Source organism: Chelonoidis abingdonii, chromosome 2, assembly GCF_003597395.2.
Source record: "Chelonoidis abingdonii isolate Lonesome George chromosome 2, CheloAbing_2.0, whole genome shotgun sequence".
NCBI lineage: Eukaryota > Metazoa > Chordata > Testudines > Testudinidae > Chelonoidis > Chelonoidis abingdonii.
This window is the reverse complement of record NC_133770.1, coordinates 255,659,620-255,674,125: the sequence shown is the minus strand read 5'-3', so window position 1 is coordinate 255,674,125 and position 14,506 is coordinate 255,659,620. Positions and strand designations below refer to the sequence as shown.

Below are 14,506 nucleotides of genomic sequence, written 5' to 3'. Positions count from 1 at the left end.
AGATGTGCCGTTGCTGGGGCTGGGGCTGGTTGCTGTTCCAGTTCTGGCCTGGGACTGGAGTGCTGTGGCTGTTCAGCCGTTGCAGGGGATCCAGGTCACTACCTCTGTCTGGGTCTCGGGTAACACAGACGGGGCTTCTTGTTGGACGGCTCATGAACAGGAATGGGTCGAGCTTGCCTGGCTTGGCGGTGTAACCATTCCATCTCTTGCCCGCTCACCTGGTTGGCCAGTCTTCCCAGTAGCATGGGGAGGAATTTGTTCATAGACTGGAAAAGTCACAAATTCTAGACCAGCCTTTGTACTGACAGGCAGTTAAGCTGTAGGCAAGTCTACAGTTGTGACATGAAGGGGTAAATGGTCACTTTGGCCTTTGGTTGAAGTTGGGATCTACGAAGGATTGGTGATCTGCTGACACTTGTGCCCCTGTGTCTCTCCACGCGGTAACCTTCTTTCCGCCCACTCCAAATTTTCCTTCGCTCCAAGGGGATTTGAGAGGCACCGGGCTGGGATCTTTGGTGTGTGGTGGTAAATGACTTGCACCCGGGTGGGTTCTTTGGGCTTGGCCTTTTATATGTCCCAGTTATTACACTTAAAGCATCTTCCAGCTGATGGGTCACTGGTCGAGGTGAGTTACTGGAGACTGGTGAGGTGAAGAATAGGGTGTTGTGGCTTTCCTTGGGTTGCAGGTGGGTCTTGGTTGCCTCGTTGTAGGGTTATTGTCGTGTGCCCTGGGCTATTCTTTTCCTTGACATAGGTTTCTTGCTTTCTGCACTTCATCCACTTGCTCCAATCTCCCGCCTCGGTGAGATTTTTGGGTTTTCCATCTTGTATGTACCGTGTTATGTCTCAGGCAACACCATCCAAGAACTGCCATTTGTATATGAGTGCAGTTTTCCATGGGTTTAACATTGGTTCTGATATCCAGGCCTCATAATTCTTTCCAACGTAGTAGGCGTGTCTGGAAATGACACATCTGTTTTCCACTTTTGGGTTCTGAACGCCGACCTGGGCATGATCCGGTTATCCCCATTCTGTATCTGGCCTTGGTTTGAAACAGTTTATAATAGTTCATTTTGCCCTTGGCATTTCAGCTCGCCAGCCTCTGCTAAGGGTCCACTGAGGTGTGACCTCAGCTCTACCATGTACTGGTCTTCAGAGATGCTGTACCCAATCAGGCCTTTCAAATTTTCTAAGAAGGCTCAGTGTCATCACCTGCCTGTTAGGTGGGAATTTATTGTGCTGGGGACCATATTGGCGAAGGGTTTAGAGGAGTGGTTGGGTTCTGTGTCTTAGCCTTTATATTCAGTGTCTGCCGATGGGTCCCCTCTGGAGTTCTATCTGTCTTTTGTTGGCTGCATCTTCTTCTTGTTTCTGTGGCACCTCTTCTCTTCTTGTTTCTCTGTGGCCACCTCCTTCTTGTAGTTTTCTTTGGTGAGTGCATTTTTTGCTTCTTGTTCTCTTATGGGCTGCTGTTTGATTGTTTTCTTTTGGTTTTATTTCTAGATCTTGTAGTCTTTTCTGTTCGCTGTGCTTCTGCGCTTTGATTTGTTCTTCTTGGAGTCATGTTCCTGTTTTCTTGTGTTGGGGTGCCCTCTGGTGGTTATTGTCTGAACTGCGCTCTCTGTTGTCTCTGGGTTTTGCCAGCAATAGGGCCCTTGTTTTTTTCTAGCTACTCTTTTACATTAAGTTAACTAGAAGAACAGTTTATTTGGATGTTGTGTCTGCATGGTATTGTATCCAATTGGAATTTTATGCTTGACCTTTGTTCACTCTAATGGTTTTTGCTTAATTAGCAAGCCAACTGAGCTAATGAGAGAAACAGAATTTTTTTTTTTCTCTCTGCTCCTTTTAAAACCAACCGCTGTTCTTGCTTAAAAGCCTAGCAGAAGAAAAGAAAATATTATTCTCTTGCTTCTGGATTCTTATCCGTCCACTGCCCACTCTTCATAGCTTCTACTCAGATTTGAACTTAGAGTTCAGAGAACTAAGATGCTAGCATGAAAACTCCAAGCTTAATTACATTTGGGATTTGATAGTGCGCACAGCCAAAAATCCATGTTTGCTCACGCCTAGTTCCAAACTTCCGGGGACCCCAAGCTCAGATGCCTGTGTCTTACGCAAGGGAAATACCCTCCTTGTATCTATTTCCTTCCTCCCCAGGTCTTCCCCTCCGTGGGTTATCTGGAAGATTACTTGTATTAAACCCTTGATTACAAAAACAGAGTAAGAATGTTTCCTTCCTCTCTCTTTATTCCCCCTCCATCTTTCCTGAGAGGTCGTACCTGAACAGGGATTTCTATCCTATAGCTCACTTACAAAGAAATCCAACAGTTTAAAAGAAAAGCTGTTGTATAAAGGACTCTGTATCAATAACAATTACAGGTCAATTCTTAAAAGAAAAAATATAATAACGCCTTATTCACAAAGAAATACAATTTAAACATCCAAGCAACTACACCATGTAATACAAAAAAACACTAAGCTCTGTTTTTACCTTTGTACTCACAACTTGGAAACCGGAAGAATTATCGAAGCTTGAAGATAGAAGATCTCACTCTCATACCGAAGACAACCGGAACACAACAAAGGGACACACACCAACATTCCTCCCGAACTTTTAAAAATTGTTTCTGTATGGTCCTCCTGGCATTTTGGTTCCCTTTGTTAAACTTTAAGGTACAAGAAAATTAAACCCTTACTATTGTGTTATGATACCTAAATAGATCATCTATAATCTGTTCCTCTGTTAGTCTAAAGAAATAGTATTAAACTGTTCTTTCTGTGTTCAGTTCCCACCAAAGATAATTGGAGATGTGCATTTTCTAGGACAGAACTTGCTTAATCAGGGGAGGAGAGTGGTAGTCCAGGAGAAGTTGATGAAGGAGCTGAGCAGAACAGTGGAGGAGGGAGAGAGAGCTTTTAATGCAACTGTTTACACCTTTGTACTCTAGCTTCTTAAATTCCCAATATTTGCCTTGGAGAAGGAAATTGATCAGAATGGAGGCTTCTTTTCTTAGATCGACCCAATTTTGGCCATGAAAGTCCAGTTTTCTATAATGCTTAAGACTGCAGCAGTGGTTTGGTAAACAATTTGTCCAAATGAATCCCAGTCCCACAGCTCAGCATCCAGGTGTATGGTACCAGTAACATAGTAGGTCTTCCCTCTAGCTATGGTCATCTCCACTGCAAGGCTCTTGCATGGAGGATGGGGGACATAACTGGTGATTGACCTTGGGGAAGATGTACTCTTTCGCAATAGCCTTCAAAGCAAGGGTAACTGAGTGAGGTGTCTGTCCACCTTCTTCATCAGCTGATCTAAAATAAGGTGTAAGGAACAACAGCCTCATTGGGCAAAAGTACCTGGCCTAGGAAAGTCTCAGTTGTGATTCCTGCAGATTCCTGTCTCAGTTTTAAATCAAAATCAATGGTCTTGGACTATTTCCATAAGAACTGGATCCTCTCTTGTAGATTCACTGTCTTTGTACTTCTCTGTAGTGAAAATCTATTTGGAATCAGCTGATTCCTCTGGTTCACCTGAGTCCAAATAGCAGCCTGCATCTCTCTGTGCTCACTTAAGCAGCTGGAATTGTATGGGCAATGAGGTGGATCACTGTGAATGCATCATGAAGCACTGATCTTTGCTGAGCCAGTGCTGAGGCCAGACTCCTGCTTTATGAACATCAAAGTCAGGTACATGAGTGTCAGTCTTGTTGCAAAAAGTGCTCCAATTGTGCTGGGAGTTCTGCCCTTTGCAATGTAGGGTAAGAAGAATACATCAAAGTTAGTACTAAGTGGTTCATGGCAACCTGGAGCAAGTGGGCCTGGTCACTCATCTCCCATTAATACTCAGTCACATGACATGGGTCAAGGTTTCAAAAGGGTTATACCCCTGTCAAATGACAGTGATCAGAATGTACTGACTCTACTGGCTATTGTTGCAAGGAGGATCCCAGATATCACTCCTGCAAACCCCTCACTCTGGTGAGTAGTCCTTATCCTGGTGAGTATATTCCTGTTGACATGAACTGGATTACTCATAGAAGAGAAGACTTGTAATCTTTATTGCAACACAGATTCAGTATGTGATTTTAAAGAAGTCAGTTCATCTCCTTGTTGGTCAACTCAGCTGGAAAACTGGATTAAAAAGGATCCTACTGAAAATCAGTAGCTGTATCTGAGCTGGGCTTCCCTGGGTTACATTAATTACAAAATTGCAGTTGCTAGTAGCAGAGCTATTTCTGTTCTTCACTGAGTTTTAAACCGGTCTCAGTCTACATTGTATGTGACTGTTGCATAAAATATGGTAATTGCCTTACAGCCATCATTTTTGCTCTCTCTTAAGCCTTTTCTTTCCTTTGAATACAAATTGGTATGAAGATCCTTAGGCTGCAATTACTGCACTTGTTGAAAAAAAAAAACTTAACATAGGTATATATATTTCTAAAAGAAAATATAACCTATACATTGTGAAAATTAAACTATGCATATCCTAAATATGACTTTCCTATATTATTTTCTTGAGTAAGGAATTCATGTTGAGCAATACTCTGGTTGCCATGGTAATAATCTACCAAGATGAATGCTGTAGACTAAAATCTCACTTAAAAGGCAGAGTGGATGCTTTAAACATTATGTTTTAAATTCAGTTTCAGACTGGATCTTTATATTTAAACATTTATAAATGACATACACATTTTATTTGATTTGGTGCTAAACACCACTATTTCTTCGTCCTCCGTCCCTTACTGAATTCCAGCCCAGCCATTGGCACAATGCAGTCTGACACTATCATGCAGAGGGAAATAGTGCATTATATTACTAAATTATTTGAGCCAAATTCTGCATTCCTTGGTTAGAGTTTACTCATTCTTTACTCAGGCAAACTATCACTGAAGGCAGTGGAGTTTGTGCATGGGAGTTTGCTTGATGGAAAAACCTCAAGTAATTTAGAGGTTAGGCACTGGATAGGGACTGGCCCAATTCCTACAATAGGAGATATGGGTTCAATTTCGAGCTCTGCCCCAGATTTTCTGTATGACGTTGGACAAAGTACTTAGTCTCTCTGTGCCTCAGTTCTCCATTTGTAAAATGGGGATGATCCTTGCCCTATTCATTGTTGTTCTTGTCTACTTAGACTGTAAGCTCTTTGGGACAGGAAGTTTCTCTTATAAGGTGCATGTATACCACGTAGTACTAGGTGCTACTGTAATACAAATAATATTAATTGTAATTTGGGAATCTTCTGCACCTCAGCTTTTCAGAATGGAGTTTGGAGAAAAGTTGCAGGAAATATGCACAATTGGGTGGTAAATTAAGACCACTCTTTCTGTCAATGTAATACAAACAGATGCAATTAAACAGAAATCTAGCTCTTTACCAGAAGGCAAACATATTTTCTGCCTAAATATTTTTAAACCAGTAGTGCAAAAACAGTTCAAAGCAACAGAATGTTACTATTTACAAAGGAACTCTTTATATTCTGGATATTCTATGTACCAGATTTGTTAGTTTAATACTTAATTTGTAATAATCTTACCTTTTCTCCAATAGGAGGAAGTATTGTGTATGTTCCTATTACTGATGTGTTTAATAGCTGTATTACTGTACACAAACCCATGATGCTTAATGAAAAAGAAAAAAAAAGAGCAGAAGAGAGGCAAAACTACAAAAGAGCTTTGAATAAGGGAATATTCTGCAGTTATTCCACGTATGGAACATTCTAGTCAATGGGAAGTCTTCGTATTGAAGCAAGTAAAATATTGTGAAAAACTGGATAATTACCAGGTACTAGCATAGTTGTCATGAGTTCTGGAGTCTCCAAGAAGTCCACGTTACTCCTTTGGAATGTCTTGCTGTAGTTCATTTGGAGATGACTGTAAACATATAAGTGATGAGAACTTAACAAGATATAAAAGGATTGAATATTTATATGGCTATGAAGAATAGCCAGAAATTCATAATTATAATTTAAAAAAAATTCAGAAAGGGATATTAAACGTGTTTCAGGGCTTTAGCCAATCTCTAACTATTAGAGAGCAGGATTAGACCTAATGTGTGGGGCATATTATCCCATCTCAGCCTGCAGTGGCATTCTGGAATTTTCCTTGGCAGCATCTGGTATGGGAAACTGAACTAAATGAATCTTTGGTCTGCTCCTGTATGGCAATTTGTCTATTCCAATGATGTTGAAGTGCCTTTTCAATTCTTCTTATTACTGTTGCAGAAGGTAAATGCACCTTCTCTGAACTCATTGGGCTGGATTCTGTAAGCAGGATATTAGGCTGCATAAAACCCCAAAACAATGGATTCCGCCTTCAGATTGGTGGGCCTGATCTCTTTTATAAAACGCAGTTCAGAATAATATCTCCACCTCTTCCCACTTCCCTAAATCTCTGCCTCCTGCATGCTAGAACCCAGCTGGTGGGAAACCCTCTGGATGTGATATCTTCCAAGGTCCCGAACAGAGACTGGGAAGCCTGCTGGGCTTTTGTGGTAGGGGTGGGAAACCTTGGGGGAAGGCACCAGTGACCACTCACATGCCTAAAGTTACACATGTGCATAAGTATGTTGCAGGATTGCAACCTGTCTGTCTCCTTTTGGTTTCTTGTCCACCCTGCATTAGCTCTCTGCCAGCATCATTCTGATGACTCCTAACTCTATATCTCTGCACCTTTAGTCTCTGCCTATTCAAATCAGACTATTGGATGTCTTTCCAATAGATATTCAAATAGTGTTTTAAGCTCAATTCAGAAAAAAAACTGGACTATTATGAAGCATTCTTAATGGCATTTAATTGGAAAGTAGATCAAGTAATTTAATGAAAGATATTTATATCTTTATATACCAATACTTTCATGCAGTTACTTTCTGATCTTCTAAACAACCTGAAATGCAAAAGGTAATCTCACTACTTGCCTATTCCAGGCACTGCTGTTCTCCCAGAACTCATAAATGATGAAGCGGGATTCGCTTGAAAGCTTCTGTATGGAAACACTAACAGTTGTAGGACAGAATTAGCAAGCATACTTTTCCCAAGCTAGTGTACAGTGATTGAACAAAACTCAGTGATTTCTGTAAAAAGGATATACCTGGATAGTCTGAGGAAAAAATATGTGGAGTTAGAGGCATCTGTTTTACTAATGACTTGAGCTCTTTCTACTCTTATCTGTGATATACTGCATGGTATTTTTAAGCAGAATTTTTATTTATAACCTTTAAAATTAGAACTGTTATAATGGACTCTTATTTACAAAATTAATTTCTTGTACTGTTCCAATTGCTAGGGTACTTTATCTCAAAAAGCATGGTTTAGTATTATAGAAACTAATCCAACTGTGCTGTGCAGCAAACCAGCATAATACACAGTGTTTCCCACAGAGAGCAAGTGAAGTAAGTCTTGAAGTAAGGACAAGATTTCCAAGAATGAGTAGTGACTTAGATGCCTCAGTACTTATGTGCCCAATTTGAGACACGTTAAAAGAGTCCTATTATCAGAAAGTGCTGATTACCCACTGTAGCAGGGTGGACACCTGCTCCTGCCCTGAGAGGCTTAAAACAGACCTAGGAAAGGGCTGTGGCAGGAGAAAGCAGCCACTGGGCTGACTGGGGAAAGCAGGCAGAGCTGCAGCCATGCCCCAAACAGAGCCCAGCTGGCCCCTATAAGAGGCTGGAAGCCAGGAGCCCAAACAGTCTCTCTCTAGCTGTAGAGGGAGACAGATCTGGTTGCAGGGACCTGAGCAGAGCACCTGAGTGGAGCAGGGCTGGGGAAAGGCAGAGGAGCTGGGAAGGCTCCAGCCTAGAAAGCCCCAGGCTGTGGCCTAGCAGAAGGCCAATGGGTACTGAGGGTTGTAAAGGGCAGCCCAGGGGTAAGCAAAGGCAGCAGGTCCAAACCAACCTTGTCAGTGATGAGTGGCATACATTGCAGTCTGCCCCAGGGAATGGAGGCTAGTTGGTGACTGGCAGTAACATTACACTGAGGCAAGGTGGGGATAGGAGGTGGGGGTTCCCCTGGGCAGGGAGACCCCAAGACTGAGGGGTTACTGCCAGAGGAGCAGCACCCCAGAGAAAGGGGCTCAGGGTCCTGGGAGGGACATGGGGGCCACTGGTAAGGCGGATCACCAGCCTGCAGAGAGCACTCCGGAAGCTGGACGAGCTAATTCCTGACAGAAACCAGCAGTAGGCGCCACAGGGGTGAGTCCGCATGTTTATACCCACACTCTGAACATCAAGCCTCCTGGGTAAGGTGTCTCAGAGTGGGATACTCAGAAATTAAGGCATCTAAATGATTAGTCACTTCTGAAAATCTTGGCCTAAATTATGCTGCTTCACTTGTGCAGGGTTGTTTTCCAGAGGCAAGAAGTTCATTAAAGCAGGATAGACCTTAGGTGTTTTGGAAGCAAGCAGCCATATGTGGCATAAAGGTAGACTGGTCACTGTCTGCTGCTCATACACTTTTTAAAAACAGTATCTTTTTATTAGGTATTTCTGTTATGATGGCACCTAGGGACCCCACATGTGGAATAGGGTCGATTGTACTAGCTACTGTACTAACAAACAACACAAAAACAGTCCTTGCCCGACAGCCCAAATTCTCAGAAAAAACTTTCCCCCCATGTATTGTCTATTTTGGGGTTTATTCCTCCAGTTGTCTTAGACAGCTTGCCATGGAGTTCACCTACCAGTCCATGGTGGCATAAAGTATCCCATGGAACACATGCCAATCCTTCCCACAGTGTCATTTGCTTTAGTGCATTCTATAAACCTCATACTCAGGAGCTAGTTTTCAAATATGTAAGTCTTGATATGATTTGTAATTCTGCATTTAGATGCTCAAATTGGCAACTGGATGTGCACTGCAAAAAAAGGATACTTATAGATTATTTCCACATCCAAATGTGAGATGTGGAGACTTTATTACTGCTTTGTTTGAAAACTGTGCTCAGTACACCCTAAACTGTAACAAGTAATGAATCCACCCTTTTCGTTATCTCCTGCTACATGAAGAGCTGGTCAGTAACTACGTGTAGTAGCACAACAAAATAAAACATCCAGAATGAATCAGAAAGTGACCAGCAGGTGGCACCACTGGCACACCAAATATCTGCTAAATTGTGGAAACAAATCAGTTCTTCCTTTTTCTATGTGCTCTTTCAGTTTTATATTTTCAAACAGTTTAGGATTTTTCTTATGACAAGCATGCAGTTCAGTGTTACTAAAGAATGCTTTGGTATGTTGTAAACTCTCTTTTTTGTAGCAGGTAGCATTCTGGTTTGCTTTTCCATCTCTTGGTCCTTGCGTGATGGTACATTTGTCCACAACATAGTCAACCATTTCCAAATATTACAAAAAGTTCATATTTTCTTTCTCCAACTGCATTTCTATGGGATGTCTGTTAGGGTGAGTTATGTCCATTCCACAGAATCAGCTCTCTCTGATGGATAATTGTTCTGCTGGGATATGTTTTACCAGCTCCAATCCTAAACTGATACTGTCCTCGCCTCACATTAACCAGGTTTAAAGAAAGCTATTCCAAGAAACAGTTGTTTATTGCTTCTCCAAACCTTGTTCTGGCATTCGATATGACCAGTTTATTTGTGTTGAGGTGAAGTTGCCCATTATTATTGTTTTACTAGATATGGTTTCCAGTTTGATCACTCTTACCAAGACAAACTCAGTGGACCTGATTTTTCATCATGCTACAGGTCCTTTGCACTACTTTGCCAATGCAAAGGGGAAGTAAAGTCAGTGGATCACACCAACAGGAAGCTCCCCTTTCTTAGGAGTAATGCTGGGATGGTACAGCTCCTGGTGGAGTGGGAAAGTCCAAGAATAAGGAGATGTGGTTATTCACTGTTACTAGAACAGCCCCAGCCATAGGAAACCAAGTGTAAGTTAGAGCAGCCCTGAGCTTGCTCCAACAAATGCTAGGGGCTGACCAGTCCCAGAATTGGTGAATGATAAAGGTAGCCTTTTGTTCCTCATCATAGGTCCTCTCCTGATTGCTACTCAGTGAGTCTGATTCTCAGCTCTGGCTGTCTTTCCTGATCCAGAAGCTGGTATTATAATCCTACATATCTTAATGACTTGAGATTCTTTTCCATACAGATTTTACTGTGTTGTCTGCATCACTCATTTTGTATGGAATCTTGAGGTATAGTGCAGCTCCTCCACTTCTGTGACTTAATCTGTCTGTCCTATCTACAGTAGAACCTCAGAGTTATGGAAGGAATGGAGGCTGACCATAACACTGAAATGTTCATAACTCTGAACAAAGCACAGTTTGGACTTCAGCACCTGACACTCCAGGGCAGGCTCCAGCAGCAGCTGAGCTCCCTCCTCAGCTCTGGCAGCTTCCTTGCCGGCAGCTTTTTTCCTGGGTCAGACTGAGTTTGCAAGTTTGTCCACCTCCTGGCTGGGGGGAAGTAAAAACCACATGTCCCCCTGCCATCGGTGGGGCGGAATGGGTGAAAGTGGTGCAGACCCAAGTAGTGCTCCTGCTCTGCTGGCTCTGCCTGCCTTGGGCAGGCAGCCACAGCGTCTTCACCTCCTAGCTATAAGTGGCTGCCCCATGCGTGGGGTGGGGGTGGGGTGGGGACAGGCAGCCCAGATGTGTCTACCTTTAAGGTGCAATACAGGCACAGTATAGTATTTGCGGGTTTTCTTCTTCTTTTTTTTTTTGTCTCTGCTGCTGCCTGATTGGTTACTTCTTGTTTCACGTGGTGTCCGGTTGATAGCTGAGTCCGTAACTCTAGTGTTTGGATGTTTGAGGATCTACTGTAGTTCATTCCCAGGCAAAATAGTATCCCATTAAATTTTGTCAGGCTAGAGGGTAGTGATTCAAACACTAGCTCACAGACTTACACAAAATGAGCTAAACATCCCTGCTGTTATTCAACTGAAGATAATTTTGTCCATTAAGTGTTGGTTTAGTAGAATTAGAATTTTATTTTGTATAATTTCAACAATACCAGTTTATTTTAAACATTTTTTTGCTTTTATCAATTTAAATTTTCACAGTTGTGGGGAAATAATAGGAGATTTGGGAGTCAGACAATAATTATTTAATGACTAGATGCTGAGATTCAAAAGTTAAAGCTTTTTAACTGTTAAAATAACAAATGACCAACATCGCCTGTCAAAAGATACAAAGCAAATATCCTTAAATCAATCTCTAATAAGTTCTCATAAGCATTTTTCTTACTTTTCCTGTCTGTAATTTGATTATTATTGATGGAAATTTTTTGTTGGTCTGTGTGCATATGGTGGAATTGACATTTATCAATAAAAATCTAATCCTTCCAAGTCTAAGTAAAACCCTCTGGTTTCTACCTTTTTAGTGAAGTACAGGGATGGAATCTCATCCCTTTAATCCAGCACTTCTCAAATTATGAGGCAGGTCTCCCAAGAGAGTTGCGGGAATGTGTCAAGTGAGGCCCGAGCTGTGTGCTTTTATTTATTTATTTATTTTAAAGAGCTGTGGCTGTCATCTCTGGATGGCTGGGGCTGGACCAGAAGGACCGTGCACACCTGGGAGGCAGGAAGAAAGGGGATGGCCGGAGCCCCACCGCGCTGGGGCTGACTGCCAGAACCCCGCCACCTGGGCCCGGGCTCTCCTCTCAATCACTCACGGGGAGGCAGCCCAGGCTTGGGCTCTTCTTCCCCCACAATGCCTCATAGGGAGACAGCGGGGCTCTGGCTGTATGCCCTAGGGTGGCAGTGGGACACTATGTCTGCTCTGAAAAGTGATATTGACAAATATCACTTTTCACACTGCCACCCGTCTATGCTGCTGCTGGCACGGCACTGCCTTCAGAGCTGGGCATCCTGGGAGGAGGTCATAAATGACTACAGACATAAAGAAGGGGAGCCTGAGCAAGTAAGTTTGAGAACCATTGCTTTAATAAATTCTAATAATAGGAAAAGAAATGCAAATGCCTTTCATCTAGCATTATGCCTCTATCTGTTTATATATTACTTAGATTGTAAGCTCTTTGGGGCAGAGACCATCTTGATCTGTGTTTGTACAGCACCTAGCACAATGGGTCCTTGTCAGTGACTATGGCTCCTAGGCATTATGGTAATACTAATATTAATAATAATAATATATTTTGCCCTCACTTTGTTATCTGAGCGTTGTATACTCAGCAAACTGTCAGATTTGTCCTTTCCATTTTATAGGTCTGGTCTGATTTGAACTGAGCTAGCCACCCTTTTATAGGCTGGAGATCTTCTCCCTCTTAAAGGGAGGTCCATCCAGGGCCGGCTCCAGGCCACAGCGCCCCAAGCACGTGCTTGGGGCGGCACGCTGCAGGGGGCGCTCTGCCGGTTACTGGGAGGGAGGCAGGCGGTTCTGGTGGAGCTGCCACAGGCGTGTCTGTGGTTGGTCCGCTGGTCCCGTGGCTCCGGTGGACCTCCCACAGACACGCCTGCAGCAGCTCCACTGGAGCCACAGGACCATCGGACCCTCCGCAGAAATGCCTGTGACAGGTCCACCGGAGCCGTGGGACCAGCTGACCGTCTGCAGAAACGCCTGTGGGAGGTCCACTGGAGCCGCGGGACCGGCGAGCGGCAGAGCGCCCCCCGCGGCGTGCCGCCGTGCTTGGGGCGGTGAAATTGCTAGAGCCGGCCCTGGGTCCGCCAATACCCCTCAGCATGCTGAAAAAACCTTCCCAAACACACAACTATCACCACAAGAATGCTCTCCTTTTACTGAGCATGTTCTGATTTTAAATTTCTCTCAGATGGATGAAGGGTGGAGCATGCAAGTCACTGGATGGACACCTCTTAGCAAACAAACAGGTAAGGGCAGTGCAGCATAACATTTTTTCTGTGATTTGTTTAGGTGCACTGTAACAAAATTTGAGGCTTATGATTTCAGTCTTTGGACTAGTAGCTTTGAGACTTTTTGAGCTCTAGCATGGCTAGTGTAACAAACAAGGAAACAAGCCCTCACTGGTCTGTTTTCCCTCTCTAAAGGGATTTTTGATCCTCTCTTTATGATGAACTTTAAACCATGCTCAAATAAGAGTCAAAACACAATAAAACTTCCCAAGCATGTTTTTATTATCAGCCTGCCTTCCCTGATTAGCACTGCTTTGGGTTCTGAGTATCCTCACTGGGGAGCGAGCATATTTGCCTGGAAAACACAGTCATGAGACTTAGCCCTGGTCTACGTGACAGAACTACTTCAGCATAACTATGTCACTCAGGGGTGTGAATAATTCATACTCCCTAAGCAACTTAGTTATATCAACCTAAGTGATGACATAGACATGCTACGTCAACAGGAGAGCTGCTCCCACTGACATACCTATCGCCTCTTGCAGAGGTGGGTTAACTATGCCAACAGGAGACGCTCCTCCCATCAGCTCTGAATGTCTTCATTAAAGTCCTATAGCGGTGCAGCTGCAGCGGTGCAGCTGTGCTGATGTTGTTAAGTGTAACCTGCCCTCAGAGAGTGACTGATTAACAGAGAAGTACAGCAGAAGAAAAAAGCCCAACAATTCACAACAATCATACTATGGCAGGCAAGAAATCAACTTTTTTAAATTCAACTTTGAAAGAATTCCAAATAAGGTTTGATCCTGCAAAGTGATTTGCATGGGTAGAGCTTTATATGCCTTTGTGGGATGTTTTGCAGGATCAGGATGCAGGATCAGGGTGGAGGAAGCTTGCTGAGGCACTGTCCCAGAAAGGTATGCACTAGAAAAAGTCTTCAAAGAGTCTTTCTTCAAAAACTCCCCTTCTCAGGGATCCTAAGAAAATGCTACAAAACAACCTCCCCTACAAGAAACTGCAGTATCCTAGGGCTAACCTATGGAATTCTCACTTCCAGCTCTTTTTCTAATTATCCTCTATTACAGAGGACAAAAGCTGGGCAAATACTATTCACTGACTAATTCAACACATTGTGTGATTCTTTTCAAATTATTCAACATATATGTTGAATAATTTGTCCACCTCTACAGCTGGGCCTAAGTCCCCACATTGAATACTTTATATGAATATTTATAAAATATTCTGTGTATTCGTATCATAGCTTTCCTACTCCGATTTGAACCTTAGCGTTCATAACTTGAGAAGCTAGCATGAACCCCTCTGAGCTTAATTACCAGCTTAGATTTGATCTCGCTGCCACCAGCCAAAAATTCCAGGGTTTTGGCTCCTTCTGGTCTCCCCAAACCCTTCCCTGGGGAACCCCAAGACTCAGAAGCCCTGAGTCTTACCACAAAGGGAAATAACCCATTCCTTCCCCTCTCTCTCCACCCAGAAATTTCCTCTCTGGGCTAACTGAGAGTTTATGATGCACCCTTTTACATCACAATACAAAGAAGCAGTCTCCTCTCTCCACAAAGAGACAACAAATACCATGGAACGAAAAGAATCCTCTCTCTCTTCCCCCTTTGTCTTCTTCCTGCCCACCAATTCCTGTGTTGCAGGATTCACACCATCGTAGATCTAACACAAAGAGATTTCCTCCCCTCGTTCCTTAGCATTCCAGAGAGAG

At 43.1% G+C, this 14,506-nt stretch overlaps 2 protein-coding genes across 2 annotated transcripts in view; one reads left to right on the top strand and one right to left on the bottom strand.

The window, feature by feature from the left end:
• The window catches only part of NECAB1 (N-terminal EF-hand calcium binding protein 1), a 140,236-nt gene that overhangs the window by 4,287 nt on the left and 121,443 nt on the right, over positions 1-14,506 (bottom strand). Inside the window, exons 11-12 of the mRNA XM_032795324.2 lie at positions 6,916-6,993; positions 5,782-5,873 (exon numbers count right to left, since the gene is read on the bottom strand). Coding sequence (XP_032651215.1) covers positions 5,782-5,873; positions 6,916-6,993 — 170 coding nt within the window. The remainder of the gene's footprint in view (positions 1-5,781; positions 5,874-6,915; positions 6,994-14,506) is intronic.
• C2H8orf88 (chromosome 2 C8orf88 homolog) overlaps positions 1-14,506 on the top strand; it is a 74,481-nt gene that overhangs the window by 52,015 nt on the left and 7,960 nt on the right. The window contains exons 5-6 of the mRNA XM_032795325.2: positions 12,741-12,812; positions 13,653-13,694. Coding sequence (XP_032651216.2) covers positions 12,741-12,812; positions 13,653-13,694 — 114 coding nt within the window. The remainder of the gene's footprint in view (positions 1-12,740; positions 12,813-13,652; positions 13,695-14,506) is intronic.